The sequence below is a fragment of the Tachypleus tridentatus genome, chromosome 6 (genome assembly GCF_004210375.1).
Source record: "Tachypleus tridentatus isolate NWPU-2018 chromosome 6, ASM421037v1, whole genome shotgun sequence".
Taxonomy (NCBI): domain Eukaryota; kingdom Metazoa; phylum Arthropoda; class Merostomata; order Xiphosura; family Limulidae; genus Tachypleus; species Tachypleus tridentatus.
Genome location: NC_134830.1, coordinates 81,803,619 through 81,821,792, shown reverse-complemented (window position 1 = coordinate 81,821,792; position 18,174 = coordinate 81,803,619). Strand labels below are relative to the sequence as shown.

General features: G+C 30.8%; 1 protein-coding gene across 8 annotated transcripts in view; it reads right to left on the bottom strand.

Annotated features, from left to right (window-relative positions):
- Window positions 1-4,223: 4,223 nt before the first annotated feature.
- LOC143252917 (small COPII coat GTPase SAR1B-like) overlaps window positions 4,224-18,174 on the bottom strand; it is a 49,173-nt gene continuing 35,222 nt past the window's right edge. For all 8 annotated transcript variants that reach the window (XM_076505780.1, XM_076505774.1, XM_076505778.1 and 5 more), the window contains 2 exons: window positions 10,953-11,084; window positions 4,224-5,209 (listed from right to left, as the gene is read on the bottom strand). In XM_076505780.1, coding sequence (XP_076361895.1) covers window positions 5,096-5,209; window positions 10,953-11,084 — 246 coding nt within the window. In that variant the 3' untranslated portion in view covers window positions 4,224-5,095. The remainder of the gene's footprint in view (window positions 5,210-10,952; window positions 11,085-18,174) is intronic.

The following is an 18,174-nucleotide window of genomic DNA, read 5'->3' as shown; positions in this document are numbered from 1 at the left end:
AGTTGTAATACGTTAACATACCTAACACAATAAATCAGAGACTCGTCCAAAATAAATTATGACACGTAATAAAATGTAAACCTGTAAATACCTTCTAATGATACACTACCAATGTATTAACAAAGACAAGTTAGTTTTTTTACGGTGTTCTATAGTAAACCTTCTACATTTAAATTGTTTAATCAGATATTGCAGAAATTGACTTTAAAGAGCACTAAAGACAATAAATGTATCATCAAAATATCTTCCACAGGTATAAATTTCAACATGTAGATTTCGAACCACCGTTCATGCTAGTAATTTAAAAACTTTCAAGAAAAGGCGCCTACATTAACCCACTAAAAGTTCATCAATTTAATCACAAGTATTTGTATTGCATTAAAAAAGAGAGATCCCTTACTAGCAAATCCCAATACTTTAAAGAAAAAAAGTGCTTTAGAAATCTAATATAATCTTAATTTTTATATAGTAAGTCAACTGTTAATACTGTAATATCTTGTAAAGGAATACAAGAGTAAAGATTCCACATCAAAACTTGCACAATAGGCATTTTATTTTCAATTTTATTACAGTATTCAAAACTATGTTTATTGATCATCAGTATGATGTTCCAAATATTTATCTGCAAAACCAGATAATTTGAAAAAATGTATCAATATTAGAAACCATGAGTTTATATAATTTAGTTGTCAATTATTAATATTACCACTTAAAATATTCATTTTATAAATACAAAGTTTTGGATGTTGGAAAAGATTTCACAAAGACTAAGAGGCAAATCTTTTAATTTTTGTGGAATCTTTTCCAACATCCAAAACTTTGTATTTATAAAATGAATATTTTAAGTGATAATACAATGTATTTTATTTATAATAACAATTGGTTTCAATAAAACAACTTTATACTTGTTTTATTTAGGTTCCTTATTGCTGTCATTTCATAATCAAGGTTATACAGTTTACCTCAGAATTATCATTAAATATTATTCCACTGTAAAAAAAAAAAATTCAACTGATCAAAAAACGAAAATTTTGCTTGTAAAAAAACTATTTAGAAAATGTTATGTGACATTAACAATAATACTATTCTTGGAATGTAATTTTCCAGTATTAAATCAGGTGAATTTTCATTGTAGAACATTCTAACTTCCCATAACCTTTAATTACCAGGTACAATGTACATATAAAACTTACTGCTAAAAGTATATTGGAATACAACTACAACTGACAAACATTAATCTTCATTTCTAAAATATAATTTTTTCATGGTATATTTCAAATTAAGATCATATTTATGTTTAGTATATTAATCTGCTTATCTTATAGAAGCACAAGAAAGTATATGCTGTTGCAATATGGTTGAAATGTAAGTCTTAAAGTACTGCAACGTTTTATAAGCTCTGTGTTGAAACTCGGTAAGTTTTGGTACAGCTAATGGATCATATTTACCAGTTTAGACACCATACCTCATTAGATTTGACATTTCTTAAATGACAAACATTTTATTTACTTTTTAATGTTATAACCCAGTGTGGCCCAATCCGATAAGGTGTGATATTGAATGAAAGTTCACTTTGATTTTGGATATAAAATAAGTAATTCAAATATTATCAGACATTTTTCTTATTGGAAAGCTCTTTAAGTCAGTGGAAAAGGATGTAATCAAAATTAATCTTACTATGAGGTATCATACAGAACAATTACTAACTAGTAAATCATGCTTTACCAGCTTAGGAATTATACAAGTTTATATTTATAAAATTTATTAAATCAGACCTTCTATATTCAATACTGCATCTCCTTCTTTAGTATAAAATATTCCACCCATTTTTATTTGTGTACTTATAGCAAAGTTGTGGTGATCAGAAATATTCACAACCATAGTTAGTAGCCTAAATATGACTGTACAAACCTAATCATTAATTAGTTAATTGCATGAAACTTTGTACAAAATTTCTAAATAGTATTTCGTTTGTGTTAAAAATTGTAATAATTTGATTTAATACTTACCTGTATATCATTCTTTTCATTGAGAAACTTTCAGAAAAAACAAAAATACTTCCTTTTAACTGTTGATATGGTTTTATATACATATATATTAATACACACACACACACACACATCCACTCAGACTTCTTCACATTTCTTTTGATACTTTATTTTGCTCACTGAAGCAAGTGGTTTCCTACTACAAATCATAAAAAAGATCAGTTAAACAGAATAAAAAATGTGAGGCTATAGGTCACTAATACCTTTGTTATTGGCATCATTATTACCTTTGTTAGACACCACAGCCTAGTTTTTTGTCAACAAAATTTTTATTTGAGATCAATTTATACTTAACTATATTTTGTTTTCAACAGTTATTTACTTGTGTGTCGTCTTAATATATTAAATTTAACCTATTCAATAAGCAAAGATTTTCTGTCATCTAAATAGTTTGGCATCACTTATGGTAATTGCTAAATCTAGCAAAATTTCCCAGATGTCTCAGGTAATTGTTTTCAAACAGAGATAATCCAACACCAACACAAAAACACTGTTTAAGTACAAAATAATGTTACTAAGAAGCTATAAAAAAATTCTTAGTTATGTGGATTGTAATCAATTAATGAGCCCAAGGATTAATGTATCACAAAATTTTTCTAATTACCAAGCTCTAAACATTATATTTAAGTGATAATAGCTTCTTAGAAAGTACAAACCTAAATCTGAGTGAGCAAGCCAATTCTTTAAAAAGAGAGCTGCACTAAAAAGAAAATAAAAATATTAGAGCAGTTTACTGCCATCACAGATTTAATGAACTTATAATTATTGTAAAAAGCCATCTTTATAAGTATCATCGTATATGCATATGTTATGAAAAAAACCTTCCCCATTTCTGGACTACAGTAGTAAAACATTATAGGATAAAATGATCTCAGTGTCTTTAGTCCAGCATGAATCCAGAATGGCACTATTTCTCATAGTTCTAATACATGTACATAACTTCCAAGGACAAATTATTCTCACACCCAAATTAAAAGTTTTGCTTAATTCTTATACTTTACTTTCTGGAAACAAGTTAAAAAAAAAAGCTATTTTAAGTTTACTTGGTTATTACAGATGAAACAGCACACTTCCTTTTAACTTTACGTGCATACATGAGGTCAAAATGCACTTGCCATGACCTTTTAGAGAGTGCCATTTAACATATTGTTTTAATGTTAAAGTTATCAACTGTTTTAGCAATGTTCCATGGTAAAGAAGAGTGTAAAAACAGATATAATGTACAGGTATACTGAAAAAAAAAATGAAGATATGCATTTCAAATATTCTAAAGGTTATGAAAGTGCAATATCCAAATTGTACAATGGACAAAAGTATTTTCATTCTTCACATCAACATCACTTTGCACTCTCACTTCTCAGGGTCTGGATTCAACTAATGTCTTCAATTGATAGACATATCCTGAGTATCAATACTTACATGCACATTTTGCTAAAAGCTTGCCACATTTTGTGCAAACACAGTAAATTGGAACTGCAGCCAAAAACAGTCCAAAGGACCACCTAATGCATAAACGGTTAATAAACCTATTGTTACTCTGGAAACTTCCTCTAAGGTTTAATGTTTTAACCCATTTGAAGAGCTATTGCCTAACTACCAAAACAACTTTCATATTTTCTAAATATCATAAACTTTACAACAGATTTCTTTACTGTTTAAGATTTCTACAGATAACTACCACCATTATCAAGGTATTTAAGTTTCTTTCTATAAAACCATTTCTTTAGATGTATCTATTCTAAACCATATTTTCTGTCTCTGCTTCAAAGAAAATTTTAACTTTATATTTCAGTAACACAAAAATCAGCCAATTCAGAGAATTTATAAACATGCAATTCTTTGTTAAAATGATTTGGCACTGAATTAATTTCAACCCAAAATGTTAGACTCGACATGTACATCCTTAATCCACAACTCGTATTAGCTGTACATGGTTATATAATGATGTCTAAGAAAGTGCAACATGTTTAAGAAATGCCTTATTTACACAGATTATTCTTATGACTGTAGATCAGGATAAATTAACAAAAAAAACAATGTTTATTCATAATTAAAATTAAGAAAATTACAAAGCTACTGTTACTAGTGTTCCAGAAAACAAATATTTACTTTATTGGATGAATCAATGTAAATGTTTAATTTTTGAAATCAAGTACAAAGATTTCAGACAAATAGTACCATTTGTAATATATTTTTATTTTTTAACACAACTGCAGTTTTCATTGTTCGATACTGCAGATTGAAAAATTTTGTACAATAATAATAATAATAATAATTAAATTCAAGCTTAGTACTGGGAACGGTTACGACAGAATTAGTTTTACTCATGAAAATTAATACTTGAGTAGTGAACTTTGATGTTTTCAAAATTGGTGGTTTATTGCCTCAAAAGAAAACACATCTTTAAGAGTTAACAAGCATCCTTGAAAGAATACACATTTCCTCATTTTTTAAATTTAAATTAGCTTATGACTTAGTTTTATATAAATTTTTGGGTTTGAGATTTTCAAAGTCTCTCTCCTTAATTACTTAATAAAACAAGAATTGATTACAAATTTATTCTTTGTTATCATAAAAGTTATGATTTATAAACTCTCCAGTAATTTACAGATGACAAAACTCAAAAAAATGTCCATTTTTCTTGTAAAAAATTATGTCTTTTCCTATGAGTTAGTTTCAGTAGAAAATTCCTTCAACATCAATAATATTTTAAAATAAAATTATGCAGGTATATTTATTTGTGTGTGTGTGTGTGTGTGTGTGTGTGTGTGTGTGTGTGTGTGTGTGTATTATTTTACTAAGAAGCCAAGAAAATCAACTTGCTTTATTTATAGCTAAAATTAATAAAAACTATTTTTCTTCAAGTATTATGAATGTATCAAAAGAGGGGTGGTAATTGGAAAAAGATTTTGGGATGATCTTGAAAACTCATTCATGTACCAAGTCCTGTTATAGACAGATGTATTTTACTTTGTTTATGCAATGAATCATTGGTTTTGTCTCAAAATATTGAATATTAACCTACATATTTACTAATATGACAATAATCATATGTATTGTGCAAGCCACCGGAAACCTTCACCATAGCCTTGTCTCTTTAGCACACTGCACATAAAAAGTTCCAAAGGTCGTCCTGGAAGCTCTGACAGAGCAACTTTTCCCTAAAAACAAATGTTAAATGTTAATCAACCAACATACACTTTGTAGTTGCTTGAATCTTAAACTTTTTATATAAACACAAGTTACATCTTTTATAGTTTTATGCATCTTTTGGTCCTATAGACTCAAGACTACAAACAGCAGAGGAAGGGGAATTTTTGCTTATAATAACAATAAAGTAAATAATTTTTCTCATAAATACTCATTCCTATAAAACATCCTGACATACAAAAGATTTTTAACGATACAAAATTTATAGATTTTAAACATTACATAAGAAAGTAATCCTCAAACCAAATTCTGAAGTTTTGTCAGCAGTTTTGTAAGCTTATTTTCAATACAACTTTGTCAAATTTGCTAGTGTACCAAGTTCCTCAAGTTGTTTCGAGCAGCAATAGCTTTTTAATGTTTGAAAACCTATGGATATGTACAGTTTCTACTGTAGACTAATACACTGATTTAGCAATTTTATTTTAAAATTATAACATATGTAATACTCAGATTTAAAACGTCTGTATATTTAAAAATTACAAGTAAACAAGAATTGATAAAAAAAGTGCTCAACCTCCCGCAAAGACATCTTCATTGGGAGATGAAAATAACTTATTTTAAGGTTCCTCACTATTCTGCCTACAGCTCAGAAACTATTGAATTTTTTTTATGTACACAGAATTTCAATGTACTATATTAATAATAATGTATTTTATAATTTTATTACGTCCATGAGTTCAGGCACATGCTTCATCAGCAAAATGCTTACATTTTCAAGTTAGCTTTTAGTGTTACCTTTAACATGATTGTGTACTTATATGTACCTACATATCCTGAACTGAATTCAGCAACTAGGAACAAGGTTCAAAATGTATAGTAGGAGGTCAGTTTGTTGCTGTTCATGCAGTAATCAAGGTGTTAAGAACATAAAGAACTTAAATTATTTTTTTTACTGTAGTGTAATACACAAGTAAACAGTGCTAAATATACAACTACCATCTTATATCACAGGGAAACATAGAACTCCACATCTAAGGATAATACGATAATAAAACTATACACAGTAACAAAAAAGTACATCATAAACAGCATTCCATAAAAATGGAATACACTGGTGCAAATGTGTACCAAAGAGGACATAGGCAAATTTAACTTGTACAAAGAAGTACTAACTTGAACACTCAAATGTTACAAACAAACATAGGGCAGGGATCAGCAAATTATGGTCCGCTGACTTCACTGAATACTTGACGATGCATGCAAACATTCTTTGCTTTCCTTATCTATCTTAGGTTAGCAAACAATAAACTTCAGTATCTAAAAATAGAGCATAAGTCTCATTTTTACAGTGGCCTCAAATGAATCAATATTTTATAACTAAAAATGTTTTAACCCTTCACTGCATGCCTCGTCAAACATGGCACATACCAATTTTTACATCATTAAATGCTAACTAAAATGTTTTTTGTGGTAAGCTGAATACGTTGCCACTTGTAAGACAAAACAAGCACATTAGTGTCATCAGACCCCGTCTCAGATGCGTTAACAAGTTCTGAACTTGTTCAGTGTTTGTTACATTCTGTCTGTGCCGATGCTGCTCAAACAACCTCTGTTACACCCCTGTGCAAATTAATTGAAGCAAATGATCATTTTACAATATTTTCAGAATGGTGGCCAGTGTAGGCTCGCTGGACCCTCTGATTTCCTTTAATAGTCATTTTTTTCACACAGACGTCATCATTAGCTGTGTTTTGCAGTATGGTCAATCTATTTTTGGGATTTATAACGAAATTTTGAGGAATATTATATCATTCGAAATTGCGTTAGAAGTGCAAGGAGACCAGTCAAAAACAACTTCTTACCAACTCAATGAAGAAAAACGGTATCAATGGGGTCTGAAACACAAGAACTGGATGCAAAAACAATGGAGGAAGGTGTTATTCAGTGACAAGACTCATTTCTTCGTACAGGGTCAAAGAAGTCTGCATGTTTACAGATCTCCAGGTGAGAAACTTCGAGAATCTCAGAGCAATCAGTTTGTAAAACATCCCTTGAAGATGTTTTGAGGCTTTTTCAGCTGCTGTGGCATTGGAAGCTTACATATAGTATAAGGTATGATGCAATGACCACAGTACATCGAAGTTTTGCAGAGAAGAGTCGTTCCAGAATTTGAAAAGAGATTTCCAGATGGATCTGGCATTTCTCAGCAAGATCTGGCTCCATGCCACACATCAAAACTTGTGAAGAATTTTATGACTACAACGCGAATAAAGGTGCTGGACTGGCCTGGAAACTCTCTGGATTTAAATCCTATTGAAAATCTTTAAGCAATTTGTAAAGAAAGACTTCAGGAAAAAGACTGTACTACAAAAGATAAGCTAATTGAGGCCATAATTGAGGTGTGGTACTGCGATCCAAAAATTAGTAAAGATTGCAGTCAACTCGTGGACTCGATGCCAAAGCAGATTAATGATCTTCTGAAAAATAAAGGCGGTCATATCATGTATTACTTTGTGAGTAATTTTTGGATTCTCAGAAATAAAATACAAAAAAATTGAAAAAAATCGTAATTTTCCATCTTGTTTCAATTAATTTGCACAAGGTTGTATATTGTCTTTTTTCACCTATTTGTGGACTAGTTACTGGTAACAACATTATTAGCTGTACCAATTAAACAATAAAGTACAAGGTTTCCAGTGATTTTCTCTGGCTCTTGGTGAATCAACAGATGTATCTGAAAAGTTGGTATTGCTATTGTTCATTCAAATAATTAATGCTAACTTTGAAGTGATGGAAGAACTAGTTTCAGTGAGCAGCATGCATGGAAGAACTACTGGTGAAGACATTTAGAAAGAGGTGGAGAAAACATTGACTAAATGCAATCTGGTTTGGAAACGTCTAAAGTGTATTACAACTGATAGTGGGAAAATTTGTGTGGTGTAGGAAAAGGTTTCGTTGGACAAGCCTACAAAGCTTGTGACAGTATGAGATGTACAAAAACTATAGTGTTTCACTGCATCATTCATCAGCAGACACTTTGTGGAAAACATTTAGATCTGTCATGTGATAGAACCAGTTATATCAACAATGGATTTTATTCGATTGCATGCACTCAATCATCACCAGTTTCGAACATTTTTGGAAGAAACAGAAGCTGAATATAGCAATTTGCTGTACCACAGTGCTGTAAGATGGCTTAGTAGTGGTAAAGTTATCTCACAATTTTTTGAACTTCAGATGGAGATTAACTTTTTTTTTTTAATAAGAAAAACTGTGCTCACCTGTTACTTGCAAAAAGTGAATGGTTGTGAAAATTGGCATTCTCGGCTGACTTAATGACACATCTTAATGAATTCAATCTTAAACTGCAAGATGATTCTGAGCTTATATGTGACATATACTCTGCAGCAAAAGCTTTAATATAAATTAACCTTCTTTTACTCCCAGCTAATGATAAATAACTTCAACCACTTTCCCTGCTGTGAAGAATACAACCAAGAAGCAAATTCTCCATTTGTAGTTCACTCAAGAAATTCTCACTAGTCTGAAGCTACAGCTTCAACAGCACATTTCAGATCTCAATGAAAATTCGAAAGCATTAAAAATCTTTCAAAATCCATTTGACTGCATTATCAAGAAACTTCCATCAGATCTTCAACTGGAAGTTATTGACCTGCAGTCAAATGACATGTTAAAAGACAAGTACAAAAGAGGAAACTTGACTGACTTTTATAAATGCCTCCCATTCGAAGGATATACTTATTTAAAATCCTTTGCTTGGGGATGGGTTTCAGCATTTCACAAAACCTATTTATGTAAAAAAACGTCTTCAAATATGAGGTATATTAGATCTGTTTACAGGTCAGTGTTAACTGATCGCCACTTGCATTCAGTTTTGATTACAGGAACTACAATTTGACAATATTTTGTCCCAAAAAAAAGAATTTCATAGTTTCCATTGATTGATAGTACAAGCTTATGTAAGTATATACGCCTATAATGAAAAACATTAAAGTAATTAAAATCAAGCTGTTTCCATACTTGTATGATTATGGTTTCATTTTTTATTCGCCTTAGCCCAAAAGACATAGAAACATTCTAATCCGGCCAGTCTCCAAAAAAGTTTGCCAACCCCTGGTATAGTGTATGCAAAAATGAGAATAATTATATTTAAGCATACATACAGTCAACTCAGAAATTTCCATTCTTGACATGAAAGGGTCAAGGATAAAGATCAGTATTTAAATGTTAACATTGTAATATATATTATATTGACCACACTTGAGAAAAAAGGAAAATTTTGTTTCACTATACTTAAATACAGCTTACACTTAAAACTGATAATTCCAGACAAAATGAAAAACAAAGAAAGAACTTTAAGCAAGCAAGCAAACTGGCAAAGCTCAAAAGTCCTGGTACATTCCGGTAAACAAGCAAGTGAAAACTGAAATTTGCTGCACTTAAGGCTTGGTAACTTAGTTATAGCATCTGCCTAATAAGCAGTTACTGACTAGAGGCTCCTGTTGTATGAAATTTTAATTCTTTGTAAAAATTAATCTGTGCATTCATGCTTTTCAGTTCTTATTAACAGCCATGATGCTCCACAAAATGAACAACATGGTGAAAAATGTGAGGGTTTAGTTATATGTTCACATGGAGTCTGCTCTTATTACAAATTATTATGAAATTTAAGCCCAAAAGTGCAGTCTAATGATCTGTTTATACATTTACAATTATAAAAAAAAATTATATCTAAAAAATCCTTTTGATTAATTGACTTTTCCTACATATCACTGGGAGAAAATATCCAGCTTTAATAGTTCAAGTAATTATATTGCAGACATATTTGCAATAATGAATTTAGTTGTTTTTTTTCATTATTATAAAGGATAAACTGGCACAAAATGATTATATCTGACACACTATTATAACAACAAAATGTACCTTCTCATAAAATCATTGCACTATCAATTGTTTCAAATTTCCCTTTTTAGTTTCATTTATTTATACCATATGCATGTTCATTTTAAATGCAAAAAATGTAATTCTCTAAATATACTATCAAAATTTAGTTAAATATAAGCTCTTCTGTATAACAAATTTGTTTACATCTCTTATATTTAAGATTTTAAAGGAAAGAAAGTTCACATCTGACATTTTCAATATTATACACTAGCACACATGCATATGCTTAGCTATGCCAAGTATATACAAGTAATAACAAAAATATGTTTGAAGGATGTTACAAGACATTTATGTAGGGTTAATAAGCTGATAATAAAACTTTAAAAGGTACAATGTTTTTCTCCTGCTTTATTTATGAAAGCTAAGTTTGTTTGTTTTGTTTTGTTTTCAAATGTAGTTTTCAATAACCTTAAATAAAATTTACCTTCAAATGAATTATCTTCCTTATTTAATCACTTTCTAGGATTTTATATTTTGTTTTTATGCAAAAGCTACAAAATGGGCTATTCACTTTGTACTAACTACAAGTATCAAAACCCAGTTTTTAGCACTAGAAGCCTTCAGATTTACTACTGAGTCACTGGAGGAAAAAGACCTTTATGACTCCACCCTGTCAATATTACACAAGTCCCTGAAATTATAGATAGTTAAATTTCACATACTGAATTTATACTCATCTAAAATTGTTGGTACCTGAAGACAATTTTCACAAATGTCAAATTAACATTACTTCTAACACCTACGAGTTTTAAAGGTCACCTCTAAACAACCTCAATATGGAAGTCTTACCTTTCCTGTTGTCTGTCCATAAAGTCCAAAATGAGCTCTAAGCTCATCTTCACTAGCAGCTCCAGGTATATCAATTTTATTCCCCAAAATAAGTACTGGACAATTAGCTAACTGTTCATCTGTTAATAAGCTCTAGAAGAAGTGAAAAAAAAAACATCACTAACAGTGCAGTAGTAAGTGAAAACATTGTTAAATTTCCTTTATCCTAATTTGCTGGTTTTGTTACAATGCAGTCTGGAGAAAACCTTTTTTTTAACTAACATGTGATAATGATCAGAAATGTATATGGTGTATGTACAGCGAATATATACACTATCAAAGTGAAATATGTATCATAATAATTACAAAAACATTTATTGAAAATAGAGAATTTGTATACAAGTAACATCCATAAAAGCAGATGGACAAAGAAAATCAATAATAATATATATAGGAAACTAGTTTTGTATATTTTAAATAATATATATCCTATTCTTTCTTTCATATAGCTTCTTTAACAGTATGGGTTAAAATATATAATTCATTTTTATTATTATCGCAGTGTACGTATCTTTTATTATGAGTATTATTTAGTACTGTTAGCCAAAAAAAATTCACTTGGGACTCATCTAAATGATCTAATCTCCCTGAACCTTGCAAAAATACTGCTACGATTATGGCCAAAAACATTGCTGTAAGTGAGGGCACCCCACCCAAATAATGAATTAATCCATTCTAATCATTATAATTTGAAAAGGTATATTAAATTAGCTATATTAATTAATAGGTTAACTATTTAGTTCTTATTACTATATGCAAGTAGCTTTGTTTTATTAGAAGTTCACGATAAATTCTCAGAAAATTTATACAAGTAAATATATACCAAGTACTTCATTAAATATGAAGAATTACTGGAAAAAAAAACAAGCATATACTAAATTTTCAAATGTAATATTGTTCAGACCACTTTTAGAACATTTTCACAACCTTTCATATATAAGAAATTGCTACACAGAGAATCTGTTTGGCTATTGTGTTCATGTGTTGATTCCAGGTTCCTTTACTTATATAACAGAAAAAACACCACTTTCAACCAGTTTCCATGGAATCACAGAGCAAATAATTTTAACTGTGAAACTTTAAATTGGTATGTTAAGCTCTTTTCAAGTGAAACCAAGTTCAGTATCAATTTTTTTTATTTTTATAAGCCATTACTCTAGTCTTCAGCTAAGGATCACACCAGTCACTACAACAGCTGTTAACTGTTTGTAGTAGCTCATATTTGATAGTTCTGCACATAATAATTCTAAGTCCTGATAATGTGCAAAATTTCTAAAACCCAATTCTAAAAGTTTTCAATCTATCATGACTATCCCTGAAGTATAGATAAAACAAAATTACAACTTAAGAAAATTAGTTTAAACTCATAAATATTTTGTTCTTTGATTTAACAAGCACAATTAGCAAGATACAATGAATGCAATCAACACTAAAGCACAGTTATCTTGCACTATTTGTTATGCAGCTACTTCAGTGGTAGGTTTTAAAGAATTGTTTTCAACTACTGAATAAATTAATTATCAGATACCTTAGAAGCCTTGTAATTACAGCATTCATCACAGGATCTGAAGATAATAAGAATAAATCTAGGGCACTCATGCTACAGCAATCTGAATAACACGTGTGCTGTTACAAGCACTCCACAAGGTTAATTATGGATAGAAGTGAGTCTAGCTATTAGCCAGTGCAATTACTCTTATCATTCACTTTTAAGTAACCATAATATACCAAGTGAAAAGCATCAGCTGCAGTACTGAAAATTTTAGTTCACGAATTGGCAGTGTGTCCATATGCCTATAAAATTACCTACACTTGTAGAAAATGAATCCTATGTGAACAGAGAAAACACAAATGCTTTTTTAATACACCATTTAAAAAATCCACTTTTAAATAAAAACCTTAATAATAAAAGTGAAACTACGGAATCCACCATGAAAAGACACAGATGTACCTTTACAATTCAGCAAAATCTTTTCTTGCTATATGCAAATGTAGTTGTTCTCGCAGAGCATGGAAAAAGCATTTGTGCTGATCATGAGAATACGTAGTAGCTTCAAAAGAAATTCTTTTGTTGAACAGAGCCAATGAAATAATTTCATGGAAACAATTAAAATTCACATAAAGACTGCCAACACTATAATAACTGAATATATTAGCAAGCTTTAAGTTCATATAAATTAACAAGAAATCTAAATCACACTCAACTTTTAGCAAACAGAGCAAGTTTTTTTCAAATATCTTTATGGATTTTTTGTCCACAAAGGGGAAAATGCTGTAGTAAAAAGCAAATAGGAGTTGCATCGCAAGTCAGCTGCATGAGTTTTAAAACTTTCATTATAATAAAGTAGAGAACAACATTTCAACATTCTTGGGTCATCTTCAGGTTGTCATCATGAGAGAGAAGTTAAGTGTTAAGTAAAAGGCATTAAAAAAGCATTCAAAGTAAAAAATCTATAACTTAATTTTGTCAAGTTGGGTGCAAGTGATCCTCCTCAATTAAATTCATGTTTTACAGCATATAGATATCAGGAATAATAAAGTTTTTGTTCCAAGTTTCAAAAAAGTTTAATTCTTGTCTTATGTCTTCAAAATATGTAATGTGAATTGAGCAAATAAATTAGCTGAAGATACTGAATAAATGTGAAAAAAATGAAAAACAAAACCTTGAATATTCAACATAGGCATATTCATTATAGACAACAAAATGGCTGCAGGAAAAAACAGGTTTATTCATAAAAGGTTACAGAAAAATGTTATGAATACAAGAATTTCAAATTTACTGCAATAATGGGAGATTTGAGGGATAACAGAAGATCAAGTGAGATGATCAAATGAGAAATGAGGAAATAATTAAATGAAAAAGGTTGGCTGAGAATGCAAATTTTATAGTAGAGTTTTTAAATATATTAAGAGCAAGTAAAATGTTAGAATGGGGATAGAACCCTTGACAGAACATAAAGAAAGGCTAAAATCTGATTATGAGATGGCTAGGTTATTAAAATTTGCTTTTCCTTTAGTTTTTACTGACCAAGAAGTATACCATATCTTGAACAGGTGATAAATTGAAACAAGATAAAACAAGATAACTCCATTAATTATGAGATGTGTAATGAATTTAATATATTTAATATCTGTTTGTTTCAGTTTAATATGTATTTAGAAAAGCATGTAACGTAAGTTGTTAAATGTGTATTGTGAAAGTCCTACCTTCTAAATTTGTAGAAGATTCCAATATGAATAAATCAATGTACTGTGTGTGAATATGAAAATGCTAGGGACTGAGAGTATTACTGCCAGCTGAAATTTAGAGAATTTTGCCTCATGAGTATAAGAGCTATCATAATACACAGAAAGACAGTATAACACTGGTGGTCTGATACAATCAGTACACTATCATTCTTGGAAGCTATAACTATGGTAAATGCTTATTAATCAGAAAACTACAGATATTTGATAGGAAAATTTACAGATTTTGAACATTATAAAACATCCAACTTCAGAGAATTAACTTCAGATATTAATATTCCTACAATGATATTATATATCTTCTTGGTAAAAATTGAACTTATAAACCACAGAAGATAAGCCAGGAATAGAGCAAGCTAGCTTTACCATCAAGAGAAGTGTACCTGTGTACCAACATAGAATTAATTTGCTCTCAGTGAACAAACCATTAATAAAAGATTCAGTTCCAGAGCAGAGAGAATATTCAATATTGTTTCTAAGTTTGTAAAACTCTTGTATAAAAACAATTATTTGTAATAACCATTATTATAAATTGTACTGTTGTTTGTATATTAAAATATGCTTGTGTTAAGAAAGAAAACTTTGCGTATCAATCTTGGAAATATAAATTTGTGAACATTCAATTAATTTCTAAATTGAAATTAAAACTTCTGGTTATTTGAAATTGTAATATATAATTATGTAACATAATAAATCAGACTCATCAGGGATAAACTATAACACATAACAGATTATTAAAAAAAGTCAAGTCTTCTGAAGCAGATATTTCCCCCAAGGGTTTTGAAGAAAGTTAAAAATTAGATATGTGAGCCACTTACTACTATTTTTGTCAGTCCTTGAATTAAAGGCAGGTACCAGAGGATTGAAAGTTAGGTAATGTAACTCTTCTTTTCAAGATAGGTGATAAAAATTGTCCTAGTAATTATAGACCATTAGTCTTCCATCAGTTATGTGGAAAAGTTTTGAAAAGTCTGTTAAAAGACGTTTTGCAATGTCATTTAAGAAAGTTTAGGATTTTATTGAATAGTGAACATGATTTCTACAAAATTACTACTGCTTTACAAAAGGAGTTGGATTATTTTGTAAGTTGAGTAAATACATGCAGATGAGTTTATAATTACAATAAATACAAAATAATAAATGTGCGATATCACAATTTATTAATATAATTGTGGTCAAAATAACCTTAACAGTGTTACGGAAGAAAAATATTTTGGTGTTCTGGTTCATCAGTCTCTTAAACCATCCAAGCAACATGCTGTTGTTCATGACAGCAAATAGGACAGTAGGCTGTATATAAAAATGTATTGAATACAAGTGTATATGTGTCATAACATCATGGTATATGCCATTGGTTAGGCTACATTTGGAAAGCCATGTTTAGTCTTGAGCTCCTTAGCTTAGAAAGAAGACTGAATATTTGGAAAAAGTTCACAGCAGAACTGCAAGGATAATACCTAGGATGGAAAGGTTGTTTTACAAAACACTTATAATCCCTGAACTTCATCCTGAAAAAACAACAACAAAGAGATAGAGGAGGTCTGATGTTTAGGATTGTTAAGGAAATTGATCACATTTTTTTTAATATTTAGTAATGAAAATGTTAAGACTGGTAAATTAGACACAAGTGCTTACAAGTAGAATATTTTATAAAAATTCTTGTCTCTCAAAAATTTACTTTTGTGTGTCAGTATTGACAAGTTGAAGTCCTTCTGCCTTTTTGTTTTTCTGAAGTCTTGTATATATGAAATAACAGTGTATACCCAAGACACATTCACAATACTATTATATTAGGGAAGATAAAAACTTAATCACAAGTAAAGAAATCAACAGGACAAGTGCTTTCAGAAGGTAGACTTGCCTTTTTCAGGAGTTTTGATTTCTTGTTTGATTCACATGAAGATGATAGCCTAATCAATCTTTCTGTACAAAACAATGAATTCTAAACACTGCTAGCCACTTCAGACTGAAGTTAATTATGGATGGCTGATATTTCCCTTACATTAATTAAAGCTGTTTCAACTTTAACAGTTCTATGTATGACAGCTATTAAATAGAATATTAACTCATGTGTTATTTACTTCTACTGTACTTGATTTGTAAAAATTCTATATGTATGCAATATTGAACAAATTGCTTGACAAAAGCAACTCACAACATTACATGTTGAATGAATTTCTTAGTATACTGTACTTACTCTAAACTGTATTTTACACAATACACAGACTACAAGTGATAAAATTGGGGGATAGCCTGCATGGCTACTATTAACCCAATAGAAGAAATAAGTGTCATAATTTATAAGGCTACACATACAAATGAAAATAAAGAGCATATTCATTGATGTTGGTTAGCATTAAATGGTTCAACGGAACGAGGATATCTGCACTAAACAGTTAGCTAAAGAGCAAAAAAAAAAAAAGGAATTATTTCATTTCTTTGCTGAAGCAAAACAATTTGCCAAGAAAATGTAAAATGGTGAAATTCCATTCAAAGGTAGAACCCAAATAAAGTTAAAAAGGCCAATAGCCCATAAAAAACTAAAACTACAGTCAAGACAAACAATGTCACAATCATCAGTGCAACTGTCAAAAGTCAGTGTTAAATTCTGAGTGTAAACATGTTTAATACAGTGGTGCCATTTATGATTGTAACAGCATGACAAAATGTGGGCTATTACGATGTGAATTACACAAAGGCAACATAAGTTGGTGCACTAAAAGAGAACAATGTGTTAAAAAGCTGTGGCAAATATGGAGCCTTGTCAAGACAACCTTATGGTCCCCGCAACATCTAGACAACTATAGTGCAAAGCAGGTTTGATATAGAAAAGCTTGTTGAAACATTCTCCACTCCAAACTGACTGCCAACTAGCTTGAAGCCAAGCCTAAGACAGTTGGAGACTTAGCTGCTGTGTCTTAGAGCTTGAACAGATAAAAGGAAATTGGGCCAACTCGTTCAAAATGTTAAGGAGAGCAGGGTGAGAAATCACATGAAGTGATTCCAGGGCCTTTAGACAGTTAAGAGAGTCTGAACAAACAGAACAGTCAAAATACTGATTAACTACTACATGATCCATGGCAAGAGATATGTCATAACCCTGTAGTGAGCACAGAAACTGTAAAGAAGAGTCTCTGCACAACCACCAACCCATAATAAACCATGGAAAAGCCCAGAGAAGCATCTGATTTCAAACATTCTGTATAAAAAAATTATGGAAAGACAGGTCAAGAAATGTTTTACAAAGAGAAGGTGGTACTTCCAGTCAAAAGTATCCACCTTCTTCAGATAACTCAGAGAAAGATTACATGTAGGAATGGTAACACACCATGGAGGAATGAGCCAAATATTAGGCTCAGAAATGCTGTTCACTCCCAGATCCAAGTTGCTCATGTGTTTCAAAATACAGAGGCCAAAAGGCTTCTACTGAATAGAACACCCCACCAAAGATGGGAAACACAATCCCAAGTGGGGTGCTGTAGCAAGGAATGTAGTTTAACAGCATACTGCAGAGAAAGTTACAATTGTTGAAGGCAGAAAGGTGGTTCATGGGATTCAGTGTACATACTCTAAATTGGCAAAGTGCAAAATGCCTCCCTTACAAAGCCTATGACAGTGGACAGGGTCCAGCAAGTTAAGTGCCAAAGGCCTGTCTGAACCACTGACCAGAGAACCATAATTGAGTTGTGATCTTATGAGGGCACAATAGATCTTTAGTACAAAAGATCTATCTGCTCCCCAAAAGATGGAAGAGGGGACATAGAGAATGTTCAGCACACTGGTACACCTGATGCAAAGCTGCTTGATGTGTGGAATAAAAGTCAGCTTGTGGTCTAAACCAATAACCAAGAACTTCATTTTGAGCACCTCCAGAAAAGTATTGTTATAAGCTGAAGCTCAGTGTCAGGATGCAATCCCCACTGGTGGCAAAAGTGCA